Source organism: Eretmochelys imbricata, chromosome 27 (genome assembly GCF_965152235.1).
Source record: "Eretmochelys imbricata isolate rEreImb1 chromosome 27, rEreImb1.hap1, whole genome shotgun sequence".
NCBI lineage: Eukaryota > Metazoa > Chordata > Testudines > Cheloniidae > Eretmochelys > Eretmochelys imbricata.
In genome coordinates this window covers 10,855,303-10,879,282 of record NC_135598.1, presented here as the reverse complement: position 1 = coordinate 10,879,282, position 23,980 = coordinate 10,855,303, and the positions used below count along the sequence as shown (strand labels likewise).

At 47.9% G+C, this 23,980-nt stretch overlaps 1 protein-coding gene across 2 annotated transcripts; it reads right to left on the bottom strand.

Annotated features, from left to right (window-relative positions):
* Positions 1-4,351: 4,351 nt before the first annotated feature.
* Positions 4,352-21,134, bottom strand: CBX1 (chromobox 1). 2 transcript variants are annotated; one of them, XM_077806324.1, is made up of 6 exons: positions 20,923-21,134; positions 18,475-18,557; positions 8,374-8,549; positions 7,485-7,662; positions 6,441-6,535; positions 4,352-5,813 (listed from the first exon to the last, which is right to left on the bottom strand). In XM_077806324.1, exons 3-6 carry the CDS (start codon positions 8,511-8,513, stop codon positions 5,669-5,671), a joined length of 558 nt encoding a protein of 185 aa, XP_077662450.1. In that variant the 5' UTR covers positions 8,514-8,549; positions 18,475-18,557; positions 20,923-21,134; the 3' UTR covers positions 4,352-5,668. The 2 variants fall into 2 exon arrangements, with proteins under 2 accessions (XP_077662450.1, XP_077662449.1); XM_077806323.1 differs by lacking the exon at positions 18,475-18,557 and having other exon boundaries at positions 20,923-21,133.
* Positions 21,135-23,980: the final 2,846 nt, after the last annotated feature.

The following is a 23,980-nucleotide window of genomic DNA, read 5'->3' as shown; positions in this document are numbered from 1 at the left end:
CTGGCCTCTTTGATAGACCCTGCCCCAAAGAACTTCCACGATAAACAGTGAGAGAAAGGAAGTAATTGTTCCTGCTTTAGAGGATGAAGTGACTTGGCCAAAGTCTAGGGAAGCTGTAGCAGACCTGGAAATTGAACTCAACTTCCTGAGGCCCAGCTCAGTACCTTAATCTGCAGCCCATCATTCAAAGATCTGAGCTGAGGGCCCAGAGCCCCTTTACTCCTCTCTGAGCCTCAGCCCGTTCCGCTGTATTTCCCCTAAAGATGAGCTGCTCCTGTGCCAGAAGCTTTGCAAGTAGGAGGAGGTGCTCTGAGGCAATCCTGGTGGCAGTGGCGTCTCCTCCCAGGCTTAGGGGTCTGTTATTCTTACAAGTATCAGGGGGCAGCCATGTTAGTCTGTATCCACAAAAACAATAAGGAGTCCGGTGGCACCTTAATGACTAACAGATTTATTTGAGCATAAGCTTTTGTGAGTAAAAATCCCACTTCTTACAGAGAGAGGAGAGGCTTGGGCCTGCTAAAAGCCCCCTACTGCTCCCCCACTCACTGTACTTCTACTTACCTCTCTCTCTAGTCCCAGGATCCTACAGTGCCTTACAGACAGGTCTGTGACAAGAGCTACCCCTGGTTTACAGCTGAGGAAACAGGGCTGCCAAAGCTGGAAGCAGACTCAAGCATCCTGCACATTAGACACAGGTTAACGTTTTCACAAGTACTTTGGAGCCCAGCTTCCCGTGAAAGCTCATGCTCATCCTGTTTCTAAATCCCCCAAATTACTTATGAAAATAAAGTGCATTTCAAAAATGACCATACTACAGCAATTTCCCCCTGGTTATGAGAGAATAAATAGCTGTTCTTTAAAGGGACCGTAACCTATAGGCCAAAACTCTACATTTCAAAAGTCAAACCGGTACTAGAAATGCTTTCACTAAACTTAAATCCCCCTGAAAATAGTATAAGTGGATGGGTTTAATTAACATTCCGCTAAGGAAATGTGCTATAAACAAAAGTGAAACAGATAGCTGTTTTTCCTCAGCAAAGCACACATCACTAGGAACACAAACTAGTTTTTTAAAGATGTGATTAAGTTCCCGTATTAAAGTCTGGGTAAGGAAAATCAGCTTCAGTCTCTAGTAGTGACTACAACCCCCAGGAAGGGCCCTGAAATGTTTCCTGTAGCTCCTATTATGGATTTATACCTATGGGCCAAAGTGGTTCCTGCCCTAATATTTTTTAGCCAGTTCTCTGTAGAATTTATCGAAACTTAGGGCAGAATAGGGCCTTTAAAGCAACTGAATGTGTGAGATGATCTGCAAGTGTTCTTTTTACTTAGTGCATCCATTGGAATAGCCCCTCTTCCCATTTAGGAAAGTGGGGATTTTATATACTATAAATAAGTGTTTTCCTGAGAAGACATGGGTTTCTTTGCAGGATTTAAACCTTTTACAGGACTAGAAACAGTCTTGCTGCTAGTATGTGACCCTGAGCAGTCCAGCTTCACTCCAAGCTGAATTGCAAAAAGGCAGGCAGCCCTGGCGATAAGGCAGCTAATTTTAAATTGTTTTAAACACATCAGGATATTTGTTTTAAATAGGATTTTTAGTTTTGGCAGTTTTGCATTGTAAATTTTACTCTCCCCTGGGCTAATACTTCTTGGGGTTTACTCAAAATGGACACCACTCATGTGATATCTAGTCAATTCAAAGTATTTTTAGAGGTTGCACATGGTGCTGAGACACCCTGAAAATGTTAATTGTTTTACAAGGTTTTTCCAAACTTTCTTCCTGTTGGTGTGAGCAGTAAGCCCAGGAAACTGATTCCCACCTTGCTCCTACAAATGCTTACATGAGGAAAGTTGATCAGGTGTGTGAGTTGGCCCCCTTGACTACACAAGGGAGGGAAACCATGAAACTGACCACATACAGAGTGCTGTTGAGCAAAGATAACTACAATGTCCTAGTGCTCAGGGCACATCTTACTCCAGCAATGTTTCTTGGATTTCATTTTACAATAGCCAACATTTGCATTGTGATGGCACCTTTCAGCAAAGGATCTCAAAGCTCAAACAGTTAATAAAGGAATATTTTCACCCATTTTTTGTGTTAAGGGCCAAATTGATTCATTAATTTTCTTGAGGCCACAGAGCAAGGGGGGAGAACCTGAGTCTTGCTTTAACCACTGATCATGCTGATTTCTAGAAGAATGTAGCAGGGAAAGAATCTGTTCCAACAGGGTGTTTTCCACCTTTGTGTCTGATCCTGCGATTGAAATTTGTGCTTGTGTGAGTTGGAGTCAGAGTTTCTCAGCCTACCCACCTGGCAGGCCAGACACAAGTGGAAAAAACAAAACAAAACCAAAACTCTGTTGCCTCAAAACCCATGCAGTTGCAAAGCAGCAAGTCTGAGAGGAAAATTAGCCTGACAGAGCCGTTTACTTCTGGGCTCCCTGCCCAAAGCTGTTGCATCTCGCTTTAGGCAGCCAGGCTCTGGCCTCTAAATACAAACCAGAGGTAGAGGGGAAGGGGCTTAAACACCTACCTACATTGCTGCTTTCACCTTATTCCTGTGCGGCATGCCATGGTTCAAGCTGCCTCCCTACTGCTCAGACCTTTGTTTTCAAAAGCAGGAAGTATTTCTCCACTGACAATTCAGTTTCTATGAGAACATCATTTCTAAGAAGCATCAGGCTGTTCTGTTATTCACCACTGGGGTCAGTCAGTTCAACATTAACAGTCTCATTAAGCACCTGACAAGAGAGGGCAGCCCCTTGCTTTTCCCAGACATGCAGGCTCTGGTGAAAGGACTGCGGCTGGAGCCTGCCAAGGAAATAGCTACTGTTCCCCTGTCAGGGTCCATCAAAGCCCCACTCCTAATGAGACTTCTAGGCAGGGAGCACACCAGCCTGTTGCCAGGAGCAGAGGGGCACCACTCAACACAGCCCAGGGAAGAGTCCTGCTCCATGCCTCTATGAGGCTTTACAATGGTGGAGGATTAGCTTCACACATGGAGAAACTAAGGCAGTGCTGGGAATAGAACCTAGCTCACCAACCCCTAGTCCCGGCCCTGTTCCAGCCCACTCGAGGCAGCTCCCCCCCTGTGTGCAGCATTAACACTGTTAGGAGGAAAGCCAGATGCTACCTGTTAAGCTGCAGTTCCATCCCTAGGGTCTTGACTACACTAAAACCTCTTCAGCGACCTGCTGCAATTTATATCACCAGAACCTCCTATGGGATCCAAGCCTTAAGATGCTCAATTAGCTGGACACTGATACAGGTTTAACATCCTCAGCTGGCCCAGCAGAAGCTCTAACATCATTTACTGTTGGGTCCAGAGTGCACTTTTACAAAGAAGCTGCATTCCGATTGGCTGCACAGTTTGGTGTCACTAAGCACCAGCACTCTGATTGGCTGACCCTGATTTCACTGGCCCTGAACAGATGAGAATCTCACTAGTTCCTCTTGCCCTAACTGCAGAACTCCAAACTCGAGTGACCCATCCCGCTGACCCAGGGCTGCAGCTGTCTGAATTACTCAGGTTTCAGAATATGCAACAGCACGTTTCCTATTACGCCAGGATGCCTTAGTTGGCTGAAACAAACCAGCCACAGTACATTTCGTGACGCAGTACCCTTGGTTTGCGTGTTCATTCTTGCCAGCTTGCGGCATTCTGTCACTCCTGAAAGGCTGGCGCAGGAGTTAGTGAGGTTTGAAGGTCTGACCTCCTGTTTTGATGTTCCTGGGACCCAAGGCTCTGGAACCATTAAGAGAGCTTTATAAAAACCACGGCTGCAGGCAAGACAGCTGACCACACTCTGCACTCGTTGCACAGAATCCTAAAGTACTTTAAACATGAGGGAAGCCTCAGAACACCCATTCCACGGTTGTGCTGCACTTTCCCCTCTGACCGCTTGGCTAAGTGGGGAAGAGCACGTGGACGCGTGGCATTATAGACGCACAAACTTCAAGCCGGGGTAAGTCCCACTGGTGCAAATTGCATCCAGACCCAGTAGTCTCTGGCCAGTGATGATCAGAACCAGGGCTACTCAAACCCTAGGAGATTTGACTCAGGAACTTGCACTAGACACTAACCTCCAAGACTCTTGCTCTCTTCAGATGGGAAGTCAAAATAAATAAACTGCTGTCTGCTCTGAAATTCCTGCCTTTGTAGCCACCTAATTCACAAATGCACGGGCCTATCACCCCTGCTGCGTCAGTGATCCAGTCCTGTTGAGAGCGGACATCTGCAGCAACATGTTCATTCCTCTCCATTAACTGCTCTACGCCTTGCGATCGACTCACACAACAACAGCTGCAGAAGGGAGCAAGTTAAAGAGAGAAAAAGTAAAAATCGGGATTATAAATCTAAAATTTTATTGAGACAAAAAACGGACAGAGCTTGGTATGAAGTTAAAATCCAAACACTTACTTTACATTTAAACAATGTTTTCACAGAAACCTAAACACATGCTTTTAAAAAAAGGTTTGTACAATGCAGTTCTAGATACATATCACCCTACAAGGAGGTGCCAGGAGCCTGTAGGAGCTCATGACTCCAGACATTAAATATTTCAGTATTTTTAATAAATCCGTTTGATTAAAAAAAATGTCAGCAGAGCAACAGAGCTGGCTCCAGTGCTGAAGTTTGGGCTTGAAAAACAAATCACTTGTTAGGGGAGGATTTTGAAATGATTTCACCTCCCTCTCACATTACACTAATAGGATTAAAAACAGGGAGGAACATGTTATCACATACATACATACATACATACAGAGAATAAAGGGGTTCCCAATGCTGCCAGCTGGACAGAATCCAATTGGGGTTGAAACAAAATCAAATAGAAATCAGAACTTTCTATTTCCCTAATTTCACAAAATAGCACCTTAACGCAAAGGGGGTAGAAGGCTTTTAAGGGGTTATCAATTCCCTCCCCATTCCCCACCCTCTCACTTACAACGCACAAGTCAGTTCTGTTTGGAGACACTACTAATTACAGGCTTGCATCTTTGTCGGTGCCTCCCCCCCTTCGCTCCCAGTAACATTGCTCTAGGGATTGAGGATTTGGACATTCACAGCTTCAGTCTCATACCATTGTCCCTCCCCCTAGTCCTATTACCAATACTTGGGGTTTTAAGTTAATAAAGATGTTTATAAAAGAGGATTCTGGTCATGGATCTGGAACACTGTCAACCGTTTCCCCCCCCCACCCCATTAAAAAGACCCACCCCACCTCAAACTGATACACCAGTAATAGCAAAAAGAAAAAAACCTACACACATGCTACGTTGTAAAAATGCAGAGTTAACACTATTGGGAAGAAGGCTGTGGGTTGCTGAGATGGTCTTTGAAGAACAAGCAGTATTCATCTGCTCTCCCTTTCCCCAGCCTACCCAGCACCAGCGGAAGGGGCTTTCACTTCCTCTCCAGAAAGCTGCAGAACAGACAGCCTTGAAACACGTCTCCCCCTCCCCCTCATGTCAGGCTGGTTTGAAGCTGGACACTGGCATGGGGCTGCACAGAACACTCGGGCAGCTGCAGGGCACAGACACCATACTGCCTCTTCAAAGGGCATCTTCTCAAGCCACCTCTCCGCTAAGTAGAGCTGCATTCTCTCACTGTCGCTCCAACCCACAGTCTGATCTTGATACAAAGGTTGGCCAGAGCAGGTGTGGGTTAGTTCTTGTCCTCTTTCTTGTCGTCGTCTTCCGAGGGGTAAGAGTGCCATGTCAATCTCTCCTCATAGAACGAGATGACCACCTGGGGGCACTTGATGTTAGCTTCCTTTGCGGGGACCAGGTCAGCCTCATCAGAGTTCTTCCTACAGGGGGTTGGAAACAGGTGTCACTGGCGTAACCCAAGAGGCAGCAGGTAAGGAAGGCCTCGGCCAGATGGGTTTTCCAAGCAATGCTCCAAATGGCTGAGATGCAGGAAGCCCACCAAACAAGTTCAGGTGTAAGCTTGGGCTCAGCTGTTGGTTTGTAAGGGACCGTGGGGAGCAGGGGTCAAAGCTGCAGCCCGGCCCCGCATCTCATCTGCAGTACGCAACACCAAGCAAGACAAGTAGCTCCCACCTCCGGCCACAGCTGGGGCTGAACAGACCTCGATTCCCCCTGCCCCAGTGGCCCAACCCTGTTTGGCACAGCTGACCGGGGAAGCAGTGTCCGACGTGGCTCTATTCCAGACACGGAACTGGAGGCCAGCACCATCAAGCCATACCCTCCTCTCCCCAAGCTTGTGCCTGTGGCAGAGATCTTAAGAATCCCAGAATCCCAAGGGTCCTACCTGTTGGCAGCAAATCCACGTTAGCCTCAGCGCCGAGGGTCAAGTCAGGCGGCAGCACCACCGTGAGATTTCTCAGGCCAGCGAGCAGAGACTCCCCAGGTGCAGCTCCTTGCCTCTCTGGCACAGAGTAAGTGAAGAAAGTGACTGACACAGACACACTCACCATTTCATCAGGAACATGAGCTCCCCGCTGGAATCTGTGGCGCCGATAATCCGCTCAGGTTCAAACCCCCGGGCAAAGCCTCGTGGTTTCTCTGACTGAAAGACAAAGAGGGAAGTTTCTATTTGCTGTCCAGAGGGGCGGGAGGGAGGGCGGGAGACTAAGACTAGGTGGGCCTCAGGCCTGTGCCTGCAGAAAGCTGAACGGGCTATGAAAGCTGAACTCTCCTAGCACCACGAGGGGATCCTGCCAGGTCAGGTCTGAGGTGCAGCCGGGGTGCTTACCTCCTTGCGGCCCATGATGTGGAACAAAGGACCTGATCTCCCAGGCTGGGGTCCTACGAAGTTCTGAGACCTTGCTTGCTAGCCTCCTCCTGGCACCAGCCAAGATGTTCATTCATCAGCCCAGGAGGAGGAAGCCAGACTGGGGGCGTTGTCTGGGACAGCGGGGCCCTTTTCTGGTCCCTTGTCCATATCTGGCAGAGTCCACCAACCCTTTGGGGGCAGGGGAAACTGTCCAGGGTTCTCTGTTCTCTGCTCCCCCTCGTTCCCTTGCTTTGACCTAATAACCTGCACCACTGTCCCCGTTGTGCATTTTTTTATCCCCTGTAGTCAGTGATGACCTGAGGTCAGTGAGGGGCGGTGGACTCTGCCCACCATTCCAGGAGGGCACCTCAGCTTCGCCCTAAGCACTGCCCCAGATTTATCAGCTGGCCGCTGGCTCAGAAGGGGAGGCTTGATCTCTAACTGCCGTCACGCCAACAGAGACGGGGAGATGAGAAAGGATGTTTTTGCTCGCCTAAGGATTTTAAAGCACCTCACAGACACAATTAGCCTCTCTGTGGGGTTGGTGACTATTATCATCTCCAATTTACAGCAGGGAAGTGGCGGGGCGGGTCACAGGCTGTCAGCAGCAGGGCTGCAAATAGAACCCGAGGGGCCTGGCTCCCTGTCCTCGGCTCTAACTACTACACACTAGTGATGAATCCAGGAACAAGTCTTCATGGATAGGGGATGGGAAGGTTCTCCTCTCGTAGTCCTGCCTCACCTCTTCCTTTTTCTTCTTTGGTTTGCTCTCCTCCCCTCTGTCCTCTGTGTCAGATTCAGCTTTGCGTTTGCTCCCCTCCGATTTCTCACTCTCATGTGCGGTTTTCTGGGACTGGAGAAACTCTGCAATGAGGTCGGGGCAGTCGAGATTCTCCTCCGGCTCCCACGTGTTATCCTCGCTGAAATCAAAGGAGACAGCTTGCTCTCACTACTACAGCCTGTGGCTCAGGCCAGTGAAGGGACGCCCTGGACACAGGGCCACAGAGATGCTACCAGAGCCGTAGCTGTCTACACCCTGTCTACAGCCTTAGCTGCGTTCTGGGTACCCTGATCTGGAAGGGAGGAGGCTGAGTTGTAGAAGCTGAAGCCTCTCACAGACTTGCCCTGATGGGTAGGTGTGACCCATTTCTATACCAGCCCACATGCACTTCACTCACAAGTTCAGACTTGGCTTTGTAGGGACAGGAAGGGGAATCCTTTAAGGCAATGTCTCCCCCACTCCTCCCACGTACACCGAACTGGATTGACCATCCAGATCAGAGAGGAAGGAGGGGCTGGGGACTGCCATGGCCTGTGAACAGCCCATCCCAAAGGCTCCTCATGGAGAAAGGAAGTGGGACATTCTTGCTCCCCCAGTCGGACTGGTACTCTCACCGTAGTTGAATGTCTTAATCATCACCATCCCCCTACAAAGCAGGGCAGGGCAATTATCCCCATTTTATACATGGGGAACTGACGCAAAAAGAGGCTACGTGACTTGCCCAAGGTCACACAGGGAGTCTGTACTGGAGCAGGGAAATGAACCCGGGTCTTCCAAGCCCCAGACTGACACCCTAACCACTGTCAGCACAAGGAGGGATCACAGACTGGGATGCAACCTCTCCACTTACTCTGAGAAGCCTTTCCACTTCAGCAGATACTCCACTTTGCCTTTCACCACTCGCCGGTCTAGGACTTTCTCCACCACATATTCCTCCTCTTCTTCCTCTAAGACCTCCTCCACTTTCTTCTTGTTCTGCTTTTTTCCCATTGTGCTGGCCAGTTTTTCAGCTTAAGGGCGACGCTGCTAAAGTGGGGAGACACACACACAAGTCAGGGCGGGGAAAGCTGCAATACAAGGAGGCAGAGCCCAGGACACTAATGCTGCCTTCTAAAAGAGAAAAAGAAACATATGTACAAAGCCTCGGAGAGTTGGAGCGAGATTGGCCAGCAGAATAATCTGGCTCATCTAAGATCAGATGCTTCCCATTGGATAATGCTATTAAACAGATACATGTTGATCCAGCCTCCTCTCCACGCGGAACAGTCCATACCCACCCCCCCAGCCCTCGGTTTCCATCTCTTATCCTATCAAATTCAAGCTTCCCATCACCTTCAAGGCCCTATGGGATCTCTGCAACACATGCCCGCCCCCACCCAATTCCCTGACCTCATGGTACCTGCCACCATACCAGCCTGTGTGTGGAGCAGTGTCCCAGTCCCTATCTGCATAGCACTCTGAGTTTTCCGCCTTACAAAGTGCCCACACTCGGGATATCCCTGCTCCATTCTCACTGCTGACTCCCAAAACCTGCCTTTTTGTGAAATAGCCTCCTACATCTTGCTTCATTTTATTCTCCTATCTAGGAATTTCTATTCCCTACCCCCACTTTGACATTACTTGATTTATTTTCAAAACCTACCCGTGAGGCAGGGAAATATCCCTATTTTATTAATGGGAAACCGAGGCACAGGGACTAAGCGATTTGCCCAAGGTCACACAGGGAGTCTGTGGCAGAGCCAGAAACAGAACCCAGGTCACCTGACTCCAGTGCCTGGCATTGGCCACTGTGGGAAGACAGGACACTGGGCTAGATGGACCTTTGGTCTGACCCAGTCTGGCTGTTCTTTATGTTTGCCTTATTCATATGACCAGCCTTCCTCCCTTCATCTACCTAATTCAACTCCCTTTTTGCAAAGTTCTGTGCTGCATAAAGCATCTCCAAACGATGTAGTAGTAGGAGAACGGCACATGGCAGATAACAGAATTGCTTCTTCTCCAAGGTAACCTCAAGCCACATTCCCTGATAATCAACTACCCCCCTTTCATTTATTATACGCAAACAGGGAGGGGACTAGCTCATGCACACCCTGGGATATAGCTCCCCTACCCAAGATATGGGTGTCACCCATCTGCACCAGTAGTTTCAGTAAGAGCTTCTCCGTTTAAATCCAGTGACTATTAGGAAGCAGTGGAGAGGGCATGGGAGGGAAAGATACTGGTTCACTGTGTGGCCTCCAGCTAGTTCTTTTGATGCAGTTTCCTCATCAGTAAAGGGAATGTAATAACGAGCAGATACTCTGGCTTGTTTCCTCTCCACACCAGGAAAGTCTGCAGCAAGCAAGGCACACCCATGCCAAGCGTCAGTCTGACCCTGCTAGTGAGCCAAACTAATTGCTCTCCTAACTGACACGATACACAGGGAGCATAAGAGTACCACAGCCCCACAAACACCTCCAGCTCACACTGGGTCTCAGTGCTGCAACTAGATCTGGACTCCGAGAATGGAAAGGCCCCCTGATAACCCAGCCTCTATTCTCCCTGCAATTCAGGCATTTCTGGTATGAGCAATCAGTGGAATTCTGAGCCACCAAGGATACTTGGTCCCAGTTATTAGCTGCACTCACATTCTAGCATTACACCAGGGCAGCATGGTCCAGCTGACACGGTGGATGCCCCCAGTATTAACTGCGGAGTAGGTAGGTCTTGGGGATCTGCATTGTTGGGAGAGGAGGTCAGAAAGCTAAAGCAAGTAAGTCTTTGGTCACTAATACTGTGTGAGGGAGATAGGCATTATTATTCCCACATCACAGACGGGGAAAAGAGGCACAAAGAGGTGAAGTTACCTGCCCTGCATGTCACAGCAATCTTGTTGCAGGGCTGGGAGAATGCAGATCTCTTGACTCCCAGTCCTGTATCTTAACCGCTAGATCATGCTTCCAGCAGGAACTGTTCTTTTCTAATCAACCAGAACAGTGTGTGTAGCTGGCTAGAGTTTTTGCAGCCTAAATGCCAGGGAACAATTTCTGAACAGTCCCGATGAAAGGAATCTTGCCAAGCAAATGACTACAGAGCAGGTCAGACATGTCACCTGTCAAGAGACAATTTTTTCCAGCTGAAGCCATTTTGACTTGCATGTGAGAAACTTCAGCTGGCAAAAATTTTGCGAGTTTGGGTTAGCTTGAAAAGCAGAAAATTAAAAGAGAATCTTGTAGCCTGTGGGTCATCCCTCTGCACTGAGGGAGATGGTTTAACAGCTAAATAATGGTTTTTGAACTCCAACATTCGAGAGAGATGGGTACAATTCCACATTGTTCAAGGCTGCACAGCTGTCATGCAATTAACAAGAGACACAAGGTGGGTGGCGTAATATCTTTTATTGGACCAAAAGAGACAAGCTTTCGAGCCACACAGAGATCTTCTTCAATTGACAAGACTCTCTGAAGTGGGAGGCACAGGCATGGGCCAAACAGATCTCATTATGGGCACTGTAATTCAGACTCACCAAAAGTCCTCTCTCCTAGAGAAGGCACCCTGCCTGGGCTCCCTATTGTATCGCTTCCAGATGCTCTAAGTGCAGTGAGGGGCTTGGAAAGGCAGGGCCTCTGAGGGCTTCTCCCTTTGGCAGATGCTGTAACTCACGTTTATCTGTCTTGGACCCTGTGACTGAATCTCTCAATCTGATCTCAGCATGTAAGTTCCACCAGCTGCTCAATTCTGGACCATTCACTTGTCACTCAGTGCTCCACACCTGCACCGCAGGCCTTCTGCTGGAGCTGGGTTTTGCTGGAAGACAGACTTTAAATCCAAGTGACCTGCACACAACAGGCAACCTTCCCTTTGTGCCCTGCTTTGGACAGAGGCATCAGGAAACCCCTTCCACACAGTCTGGGCTTCAGACATCCTCAGAGGTCAGTCATTTCCTGACAGGGGAGATTCCCAGATACCTGCCCCTAGGTGGCAATCTGCCTTAGTGCGGAAAGCCCTGTGCCATTTACGAGCAGGGCGTTCACAGGATTAGCAACGGAATCCAGACCAGGTGAAGCCATTACTCTGATTGCTGTTCAGTGACCTTGGAGCCAGTCAGGGGGTCTCAATGTAGTTTCAAGTGACTAAGTGTCCCACATCACAAGTAGAGCTGGGCAAACAATTGAGTTTTTGGTTTGCTGGCACTTCCGAAAATACTTAGTAAACTAACACTCTGAACGTTGCGAAAAGTGTTGGTGAATTAAAAAAATACATTTTGGGTCGAACAAACATCATTCCACCCAAAACGCTTTGTTCTGTGTATTCATAGAATCTCAGGGTTGGAAGGGACCTCAGGAGGTCACCTAGTCCAACCCCCTGCTCAAAGCAGGACCAATCCCCAATTTCTGCCCCAGATCCCTAAATAGCCCCCTTAAGGATTGAACTCACAACCCTGGGTTTAGCAGGCCAATGCTCAAACCACTGAGCTATCCCTCCCCCACATGCTGGATTCTTAGAGGGCTAGAGTCACACAATGGCCAGAGGAAGAGGTGGTGCCCTTCTTCTAACATCTAGCACAGTGATTAAGGCACCCACCTGGGATGTGAGAGACCCAGGTTTAATTCCCCCTCTCTGCCTGATGTGGAGAAGAGATTTGAATTTAGCTCTCCCACATTGTAGGAGAGTGCCCTAGTCACTGGGCTGTGGAATATTCTGACGACACTCCCGCCGCGCCCCCCCCCCCCAATTTCTGCTATTGAAGCTGTTCAAATTTGTATAAATAATTAAATAGCCACTGGAGCAAAGACTTACAGCGGGGCAAGAATGACTATCAGCTTGGTGGTCAGGGCACTCACCTACTATGTGGGAGACCCAAACTCAAGCCCCCTACTCCAATGACTGTTGATACAAAGTGGAACAGATTCAAGAGGCGACAAAGAAATCCACATCAGGATATCCCACAGCCCAGTAACTAGGGCACTCTCCTGCAACTTGGGAGACCAGAGTTCAAATCCCTTCTCCACATCAGGCAGAAGGGGAAACTGAACCCAGGTTTGCCACATTACAAGTGAGCACCCTAACCACTGAGCTAAAAGATGGGAGGGCACCCCCTCCCAGCCCATATTTTATGAACAGTGCCTAAATCCTGAAAAGAGGGTGTGGCTGAAACTATTTGGTGAATTTACATCAAACTTGCAAATACTTCTCACCAGAAACCGCATTTTTGATTAATAAACTCTGTGCAAAAACTTCTGCCCAAATCAAATTTCACACCCCGGCCCCCCCCGCCCCCCAATCCCAACTAGCACTAACCAGCCCCCTTGTTGACAGCCTCAGCAGTGGGATCAGAGATTGAACTGGCTGTGGAGATTATACTATCCTCTCCCGCTACAGGTGGCTCCTGCAGATCAGGGTTGAGGACAGGCTAGTGTGGTGGCAGCTTGCTCTGCTTATGCCTGCGCTGTTGTGGACACAGGGCTTTGGTCTCCACCTTTGGTCAAAACTAAATTCATCTAACATATTAAACAAAAGAGGGGAGAATCCCAAGATGGGCAGCGTGCTGACAATTTCTCCCACAGCAGTCCTAGGTGCAAGTGACTAACAGAGACAAGACTTTCCTCCAGATGAGCACTCCTGCCTCCCAATTAAGGATCCCACATTAAATGTAGCTCAATCACGGATTTAATGCCAGGGTATTCAGGCCTGACCCAGCAAGGTGCTGAGCCCTCCAACACAGACTGGGTCCAATAGGAGCCGAGGGCATTCAGTGTCTCACTCATCGGGGATGGCTGGAAAGCTGAAGTGGCATTTTAAAAAGCAACCTTAGAAAAAACACATCAAGAGAGAGAAATGAGGCTGCTGCCTTCTGAACTCCTGGGTTTAAATACACTCTGACAGGGTCTTTAATCAGATGCCAGACAGAGGCAAACCCAAAGCAGCAAGGCTCCGGGTTGCCTGTGGACTTGCTGTTGATGGAGGCCAGGCTGCTTGGCACCACATCACTACAACAATGCACAGACTCCGACCACCAACATCTAATCCCCCAGAAGGAGCCAGCAATGCAGCAGGAAACCGAGGGCTCAGGTTTCACTTGCAGAGGCTCTAGAATTCTCTAGCAGATTCTCAGGCGGGAGCGTAATACTCCATCCCCTACAGCAAAAATGCAGAGGGGTGCCAGGAAGGGAGGCAATGAATAGTCTGGTTTCAGAGTAGCAGCCGTGTTAGTCTGTATTCGCAAAAAGAAAAGGAGGACTTGTGGCACCTTAGAGACTAATAGTCTGTGACACTGCTGGTAAAAGGAGAACTCCAAGAGGCTCCATGCCTCAGCAAGGGCACCTGATAAGGTTGGAGGGAGACAGCCGCCACTTCTGGAAAGCCCCCTGTGACGGTGCACTCCATATATTTTATGGAAATATGCTTATGAGTGTAATTATGATGTAACTGGAATACACTTTATGCAAAAGATCTCTTGTAATGTATCATTACAAAGGTTATAACCCACTGAATATATTCCTCCTATTTGTATGCATGTATCATTCTTGTATCTGAAGCTAGAAATATGAAGAATAACTCTGAGGTCCTATTGTAATTATGCAAAGTGTGGGCCATTGATGGTGGTTTAGAATCTTGATGGCTCCCATTGACTAGGACAATTGGTTGTAACTGACAGGTTTCAGAGTAACAGCCGTGTTAGTCTGTGTTCGCAAAAAGAAAAGGAGGACTTGTGGCACCTTAGAGACTAACCAATTAATTTTCATGAAGTTGATAGATTTCCACTCCATACGCTAAATGCAGTTAGTCTCTAAGTTGCCACAAGTACTCCTTTTCTTTTTGGTTGTAAATGGTTTATTTACCTGCAAGCCTCCCTGTGTAGGACTGGGGGGGTGCGGGGTGTCTTACAGTGACATGTGACCATGTCACATGATACTGGAATCCATCTTAAATCTGGTACTTTTCCATTTAGAAGGAAGGGTGGGGATCCAGAGAGACAAAAGATTCCTACTTCGTGCCAAAGCTATAAAAGGGGGTGTAGCAGGACAAAGGGGGCTGCCAGTCATGAGAAAACCCGTGCTTACCACCTGAGATGTCTGCTGGAACTAACAAGGACTGTACCAAAGGAAAGGATTGGGCCCAGAAAAAAGACTAGGAAAGACTCTAGTCTGTGAAAGAAGCTTATCGGAATATCTGAGGGTGAGATATTTATTACCTATAATGAGTTTCTTAATATATTAGGCTTAGACTTGTGTGGTTTTGCTTTATTTTGCTTGGTGACTTTGTTCTATCTGTTATTACTTGAAACCACTTAAATCCTAGTTTTTATACTTAATAAAATCACTTGTTTTATTAATAAACCCAGAGTAAGTGATTAATACCTGGGGGAGCAAACATCTCTCTCTATCATTGCATATCTCTCTATCAGTGTTATAGAGGGTCGACAATTTATGAATTTGCCCTGTATAAGCTTTATACAGAGTGAAATGGATTTATTTGGGGTTTGGATTCCATTGGGAACTGGGTGTCTGGGTGCAGGAGGCAGGTAACCTGCTGAGCTGTTTTCAGTTTAGTCTGCAGCTTTGGGGGCATGGACCAGACCCTGGGTCTGTGTTGCAGCAGGCTAGCGTGTCTGGCTCAACAAGACAGAGTTCTGGAAGTCCCAAGCTGGCAGGGAAAACCGGCTCAGAGGTAATTTCAGCACATCAGGTGACAGTCCCAAGGGGATCTCTGTGACGGAACCCGTCACACCCCCAATATGACCAGTGATGAGGAAGTTGACCTACTTGAATACAGTTTGGATCTCGGGGAGCCTGTCTCTCTCTGCAAGGGACCCACGTTTTTCACCATGGGTCTAATGAATTTCAGTCACAGATGCTGCTGAATGTGGCTAATGCTTGGAGACAGAGCTTGTTTTTCATAAAGCATCTAATATTCAGCTAGGGAGATCATTCAGCTGGCTCTGTGGTCTAGGATCCTGTCTACGGCAACTGGATCATGGACTCTGCATTAACACAGTACAGTCCCTATGTAACATGCTGTGGACCAGCACAGATGAGACCAAACCATGGTGCAGCCTCACTTTGAACTGAGACAGGGGGCTCTGTACTGTGAGATAGCTGTCTGGTGACTGTGTGAGTTTAAGAAGATTGCCAGTGGATTGTGCTGTTAGTCAAGGAGCACTGTGACTGCTCCTGCAGAGACCCTGAAACAAGGAGGGACGGGGAGAAAGAGCAAAAGAAATAAGGAGACAGTGAAGAACAGCGGGCAAAAAAGAGGACAGCCAGAAACCAGAGAATGGTGATGGGTTCTAACATCCCTCAGATTGCAAACAGCATGGGAGGCAGAGAACTACACTATGGAAAGGTCAGCCTGCTGTGATCCAGCTCCTGGGCAAAAGACTGGCAGGGGTGACTTGATGGAGAAGCCACAAGCACTGCAAGGAAGGCCCAACATCTACCAAACAAGGGAGGGAGCAACAACATACTGATCAGCAAGAGGTAAGTGGATATAATCTCCAGGCCATAAGGTGACTCTCATGTACCCTTGTTAGAGCTTTGAACTGTCTTGGGTCTGTTCCTCTGATGCCAGCTGCTATCAGGAGAGAAATACTTGCCTGTTTCAAATTATGAGGATTCAGATTATCCGCAAGATTTTATTTTTTTAAATCCATGCAGTGAGTAGGTTCTCACATTAGCGCGTGCATTTATTAGATCTTTGTGGTTCTCGGACTGGTTTTGGTAAACTTGAAACTAACTCACGGAGATTAGAGCCTAAAAATTCAGCTTTCAAATGATGAAGTTTGTGCCACACAGAGAGAGAATGCTCCATCCCGTTAAAGGCCCCCTTACCTCCCTTTGCTCCAAAGAGGTTTGTGTCAAGGGCAAACCCTGACATTCACATGCAGGGTCTGTTCTCGGTGGCATGCGGAGAGGCTGTTCCTTTTGGAATAGTTCCTACGCTAGAAACTGCATCTGGCTTTGCCAGAGTTGCTCTCAACAGCCTGCATCCAGTAGGATGCTCTGGGCAGATACATGGCCTGGCTACAGCTTCCAGTTCCAATCTGTTCTTACACACACTGCATATATTGTCCTTCCTACTCTGAAAGATGAATAAATCAGTGTTTTTTGCTGTAATAAAATGACGGACCCTGCTGAAGTTTGAGAGAGGAGAGACTGAAGACCCCAGTGATGGTACAAACTCCGAGCATGCACTACCCAAAGAGTAATCAAACAAAGGGCTTGTCTAAATTTAAAATGCTACAGTGGCATGTTCTCCCATCAGCAAAGGTAATCTATCTCCCCAAGGGACGGTAGTTAGATTAATGGAAGAATTCTTTCATCGACCTAGTGCTGTCTACATGGGGGCTCAGGTCAGTGTAACCATGCCACCCAGGGGTGTGGATTTCTCACACCCCTGAGCAACACAATTATGCCAACCTAATTTTCTACTGTAGACCAGCTCTAAAGTAAGGAGTGCTGTTGAGAAGCTGTGCTGTTTCCAATGAGATTCTGACCTTAATGGCACAGAGCCTTTGGTGACTCCTAGAGTATGTCAGCAGTCACAGAAATTAATGAACCAACAAGTGTCCACAGCACCAGAAAACAAGTTACCACAGCACCAGACACAAGAAGTGCTAATTGGCTTCCTTATAGGCAGTCTCAGCAGAGAGGAATGAATGGACATTGAGACTGAGCCATTTTCACCCCTACATGTCAGGAGTGATGCACCAATTAAGGGTTCTTTGATCTCCCAGGTCATCAAGCAAACAGATTTCATCAGCATGATGTTCATTCACACAAAGTTACAGTTGGAAGAGATACCAGGTCACTTTTCCCATCCCCATGGCCAGTACAAGATATTCCCCCCCCATTTTTCTGGGGAAATTGGTCCCATCTGACCAGGCTGATTGCTAGGCTATTCCACTCTAAGCAGACCTCACATTTAGGATGTTCTTCCTAATATTCACTTTCAGTTCTCTTTTGCTTATTGTCTGGAAAACAGCCAACTTTGCATTAAAGATATTTTCTGACCCAAGACCAAAAAGGACTTAAATGCTAACAATTCCCTCACTGGACCATCTTAAACACCAGCATTTGGAATAAGGTGGAATTCTTTATAAAGGATAAAGCAGAACATTGGAAAGAGAGAGAAGAGCTTCATGTCAGCAGTTAAAGGGAAAATCCAAGACACATTAAACCACTTGAAAAGAATTCAAACTCCAGTAAAAGGCAACAAGGAAAGAGGCCCAGCACAAAGTATATACAAAAGCCTCCTTTATTGCGACAAGAATAGCAGACAGAGGGGTAAGAGCCAGAATCTGGCAACACTGCAGAGAACACACGTTACTGCATGGCCTTCTGCAGAGCAGCATCCAGGTAGTGAGAGAATTATAAAACAAGCCCGAGAAAAAGCAAACAAAAGTGCTGAATGGAGCATCAACCTCTTTAGCTGCAAAATGTGCGGTCTTTAGAGGAAGGTAAGTTCTACATAGTGTCCTTCTAGTATGTCAGATGCATTTGTAAAGACTTCAATAGCTTTAAGATAGAAGGCTAAGCCAGCATAACACGAGGACCCAGAGATCTATTTCCTTTGAATACACTCAGTCTAACTCTACTGACTCAGAGAATTAAGAGTTAAGTGCAACTTTGATGCTCTGTAACTTAAAATATTTCCCCCAATTCCCCTTCCCAAATTTGGTTAGGATCACACCCCTCTTTGAGGTCTATGAACATGCCAAGTTTATTCAGCATTTGCCAGGAAAAGACAGCATGCGTATTTCTTTTAAGTGGGAACAAGTGTATTAAGTTTTCCACCCTCCAAACCTGAGCACAACTGAGAAACTTTCACTCAGACTTTCCAGAAATATTAGCCTGAGCTGAGATGAAGCAAGATGAAAGCTCGATGGAGAATTTGGGAGAGCTATAAGTGACTGAGCATGGCCTGTCACTCTCAGCTAGGACTACATTCACAACTCACATGGGAAGCGTACCTCTGAAGTTACGGAAATCTGCGCAAGGGAACAAGAGATTAAGGAAAAGTCTTGTCTGCGTGGCTGGGCTTTCTAGGTTCTATCTGCATGAGGAGGAAGCAGAGAGAAGACAGAAGTATTTTTACACTCTCTCCTCTAATCAGGGAAATGCTACCAGAGGCAGGGCACAGACTTGATTACTCATTTTTAGTAAAGACAGATTTAGCATGTGGAGACATCTAAAAGAAGTCATCATGGGACGATGCTGCTCAAAATGGCATAAGATTCCCAACTGCCTAGTGCCTGCAGGACAATGCAAACCTCCCTTCCCATAAACATATACCTTTTTACTCAACTTTTTCCAATCAACACTAGTGCTTTCAGGACACAGAAAGGCAGTGTTGGGATAGAAATCTTTTTTCAGCATACACACTCCTTTTGCCTGTGTTACTAGCACATGAAAACTGAGACTGGTTACTGCCTTTATTCACTTGCAATCTCTGCTAGTTATTCTTGCATTTCATTTTGGGAGGACAGTGAAACACTAGACTGTCTTGTCTGTTTCTAGTCAGTTTCACTGCACAGCTCTCTAGCACTAACACAAGGCTGTGATGTTTGGTTTGCAAACCTGGGCAGGGGCTCTTTAATCCAAACAAATCCAAGATTCGTAGAATCTTTCTAAGTTAGTTATGTTTTTTAAAAGTATTTTTATTTTAATTAATAAAACTTACATTTAGAACCTGAACAACCTAGCAGTCTCTTTATCTTACCCACTGGATTTTGTGGTCACAGGACACATGCCTCTCATCTGCAGCTCCACTGTCCTCAACACTCCCAGCACAATTCCACCATCTCCAGGCCCTCAGGATAGCTCTCACCTCCCCAACTGACACCCTTGGTACAGCTTCACCAAGCTCCAGTTTTCAGATCAGCTCCAGTGTCTCCTCTCCCCTCCCCCCTTTAACACACACAAGATCTTTTGGAGCAGCTCCAACTCTGCACAAATCTCAGTGCTTCCCTAGGTCACCCTGGTGCAGCTCCATCCACACCTTCCTCTTCACCAGGCACACTAGTGCAACTCCAGCATCTCCTGTTCAAATATCCCCAATACTCCTGGTGCAACTCCATAGTTTCATTCTCTCCCATTCTTCAGTTTTACTATCACCCCAACCGTGGCATTCTCGAGATGAACAGGGGTCCGCACCAGGTCTCTGCCCCATCCTCACCTCCCCCAGTGCAGCTTCATCTCCCCTTACCCTGGTCCCCCTCTTGGGTGCAGCTCCTGCTCTACACGCCCCATTGTTCCCATTATGAACGCAGCTTCATGTTCGGTGCCCTCATCCTCTCTCTTCAGTGCAGCTCCATCTCCACGTGTCCCTTCCTCAAGACCCATTTCCACTACTGCTCTGTTCTGTCCCCCCAAAAGTTCCATATCCACCATCCCCATCAGACAGCCCTTGGTGCAGCTCTATCTCCCCCCCATTCCCTAGGACCTCCCTGGGTAGAAGCTCTTTTGCCACAACTAGCTTCTGGAGAGGTCATGGTGCAGCTGGATCTTACGCCCTTTCCCACAGCTCCTACTGCTCCGTTATAGCCACACAACTCCCACCCAGGTGCAGCTCCACCGCTAGGCTGCCGACCGGGTCCCCCCTTCTGTGACGCTCCATCTTCCCCCATGCACACATCCTCACCCCCCCATGACCCCAGGTGCAGCCACGCCCCCGTCACCCCTCCAAGCCCCACAACCCCACCTCCCCAAAGACCTCTGATGTAGCTCTCCTCCCCAGCCAATCCCAGCTCCCCATGGTGTCCCCTTGAAGCTCATCACACCCCCATCTAATCCTAGCTCTATAATGTTTCCACGCATCTCCCCCGCCACCAAGTCCCAGATTCCCCATTACCCTCCCTAGGTAGCTCCCCCTCCCAAATCCCAGCTCCCCCGCAGACCACGAACGCAACTCTCCTTCCCCCTCCCAATCCCAGCTACAACAGGACCCCCTGCAGCTCCCCCTCCCCACCCAAATCCAGCTCCCCACCAACCCCCCCAGCAGCTTCATACCCTCGTTTAATCCTAGTTCCACAACAATCTCCCCTGCAACTGCCCCCCCCATCTCATGGTGCTCCCCTGGCTTCTTCCCCTTCCTCTCCCAGTCCTAGCACCCCCCCTGCATCCCCCCCACCCGGTTTCCCCTCACCACAACTCTCAGGACACCCCCTGGCTTCCCCCCCCCCAGTCTCAACACACCCCCTGGCTCCCCCTCCCTATCTCCACCCCAGCCCCCCCCCTCCCGTCCCAGCGCGCGCGCGCGCCTCCTGCAGCTCCCCCTCCCCCACCAGCCCCAGCGCGCGCCCCCAGCCCCTGCAGCTCGTCCCGTCCGCGCGCAACCCCCCCGCGCGGCTCCCCTCAACCCAGCCCCCCCCCCGCGCGGCGCGGCTCCGTCCCCGCCCCCCCGCGGGGCCCCCGCTCACTTTTCACAGCCTCGCCAACGATGCCCGGGGGGAAAGGGAGCCGTGGGGGCGGAGGCTGCGCGCTGCGGCGGCCGGGCCGAGCTGAGGCGGTGGAGGTCGGCGGGGAACCGTAACCGTCGGCGCCGCGCCACAGGCCTGGCCGCTCGCGATCCGCCCTCCGCCAAACAAAAGAGCCCAGCAACCCCCTGTACCCGCCGAGCGCACCGCGCCTGCGCGGCGACCCCCCGCCTCCCGCGGCACGATGGGACGTGAAGTTCCCCGTGGACTACAGCTCCCAGCAGGCTCTGCGGCGAACCTTTCGCCGCGCTGCCTGCTGGGTGTGGTAGTCCGGGGCGGGGCTTGGACAAGCCTTGGGACTACAACACCCCCTTGCTCACCTTGCACAACCAACGTGACCCGAGCGAGGCAGTTCAGCACAAGAGCCCGCCCGCAGCGCACACTGTGTTGCCAACTCTTCCCTTTTTAAATAGCATGGGGTCAAAATTAATGACCACAAAAACCTTCAAAGGAATATTTCAGGATTCAAGCCAAACTCTTAACTAGTAGAGGTCATGAGATTTTCTTAAAGCTCTAGCTCCAGGAGGCAGGTGATTAGGGGAGAATCAGATTTAATTCAGAAAGGAAATTTCTACCTTCATGGTTAGGAAGAATAGTGCGAAAACATGACCCCGTAAGAACACGGGAATCTCCAGAGTGGATCAGACCCAAGGCCTATTTAGCCCACATCCTGTCTCTGACAGTGGCTGGTACAAGATGCTTCAGAGAAAGGTGTAAGAATAGTCCAGCAGGCAGTTATGGGACTGTCTTCCTCTTACATAGATCTCATCCTGATCTCTAATAGTTAGAGATTGATTTAGCTGAAGCATAAGGTTTAATATCCCTTCAAAAACTGTATTGTAATTAATTATGACACTGCATATCCTTGACACCTATTTAAACATCCAGTCTCTTTTTATATCTTGTTACATTTTTGGCCTCAGTATCTTTCTGTGGTAACAAGTTTCACATTTTTATCACGCTTGGTTGAAAAAGAATTTCCTTTCATTGGTTTTGAATTTCCCACCTTTTAGTTTAATTGAATGCCCCCTTGTTCTTGTATTACGAGACAGGGAAACAGAAGTTCTCAACCAACCTTCTTTATACTAAAAAGCCCCCAAAGACTCAAACCAGAATGCAAACAAAAAAGACCCTGGCATTTATTAATTTAAATTTTTTTTTGTTTTAAAGCTAATCACATGAGTTTTAGGGGCCTGACTCATGATTTTGGAAAGCTTGAGGTGGCCAATACTACTACAGCACACCACAGGTCAATAAGATGTAAAACTGCACCACGCTCCATATAATGAGAACACATTGAGCATGTGATATCACACTGACTAATATGCTACAATACAGCATGCTACACTGTAATACAACACTATGCGCTACACAATAGTGCTTCTGTACTGCAGAGTACGCTATAGCACGTTACACAATGACAATACACCACGAAACCATACAATGCAATGTAATACAGCACAACCATAACCCAACACACTATTCACTATAAAACAGTGGAAAACAAAAAGAAAAGGAGTACTTGTGGCACCTTAGAGACTAACCAATTTATTTGAGCATAAGCTTTCGTGAGCTACAGCTCACTTCATCGGATGCATACTGTGGAAAGTGTAGAAGATCTTATTATATACACACAAAGCATGAAAAAATACCTCCTCCCACTCCACTCTCCTGCTGGTAATAAAGTGATCACTCCTTACAATGTGGAAAACAATACACTGATACAACACCCTATGACACCCAACAGCCACTGTTACCTGGGCAAAAAATGCCCCAGGAGCTTCAATGCCAATGTATTCCCCTGCAATTGCATTATTTAACTCTGGAGAGATCTTTGAGATACACTTTGTAGGAGAGACACAATATAAGGATTACCAGCAGGACAGTGGGGTGGGAGGAGGTATTGTTTCATATTCTCTGTGTATATATAAAGTCTGCTGCAGTTTCCACGGTATGCATCTGATGAAGTGAGCTGTAGCTCACGAAAGCTCATGCTCAAATAAATTGGTTAGTCTCTAAGGTGCCACAAGTACTCCTTTTCTTTTTGCGAATACAGACTAACACGGCTGCTACTCTGAAACCTGTCAATATAAGGATGGGGCATGGTGATACCATGCATGTCCAGAAAGGCCTGGGACCTACCTGCATGTATGGGACTGATCTGTATTTCCAGAACTCAGTGAAATGGGTCAGGTTTACCAAAGCTTAATAGCACTGTCAGGTGGCAGGGACACGGACTCACTAGATTTCAGAGTAACAGCCGTGTTAGTCTGTACTCGCAAAAAGAAAAGGAGTACTTGTGGCACCTTAGAGACTAACCAATTTATTTGAGCATAAGCTTTCGTGAGCTACAGCTTTAGAGGCTCCTGTTACAGGGTCTGACTCAAACATGCCTGGAGCATCCGGTCTTCAACACTTTGCTTCTCTCAGTGGATTGTTTTTATTGGTTAAAGCAAATGAAGTGAGCTGTAGCTCACGAAAGCTTATGCTCAAATAAATTGGTTAGTCTCTAAGGTGCCACAAGTACTCCTGTTCTTTTTGTGAAACAGGAAAGAAAGTGGTCATGGCACCAACCATGTGTGAGGTGCAAGAGGACTGCTTACCCAAGTCAAGGAAAAGAGAGGGAGCTCCTTTTTGATCCCTTCACTTTAAGCCCTGTAGTTTTGTTTTCTGAGCCTTTAGAAAAGGCATGCATCCAATGAAGTGAGTTGTAGCTCATGAAAGCTTATGCTTAAATAAATTGGTTCCTCTCTAAGGTGCCACAAGTGCTCCTTTTCTTTTTGCGAATACAGACTAACACGGCTGTTACTCTGAAACCTGAGCCTTTAGGGTTCATCCAGGTCACATTTTCAAGCTTATCTCTGAAGTCATGAGGGCTAGGAATTGACTTTTGTTTTAAATGAAAGCTGAGATTCCCTTCCCACCTAATCACTTGACTCCAGAAAAACATCAAATGGCATGAGAATCATCATGACAAAAGAATGGGAGTTGGCAACACCTC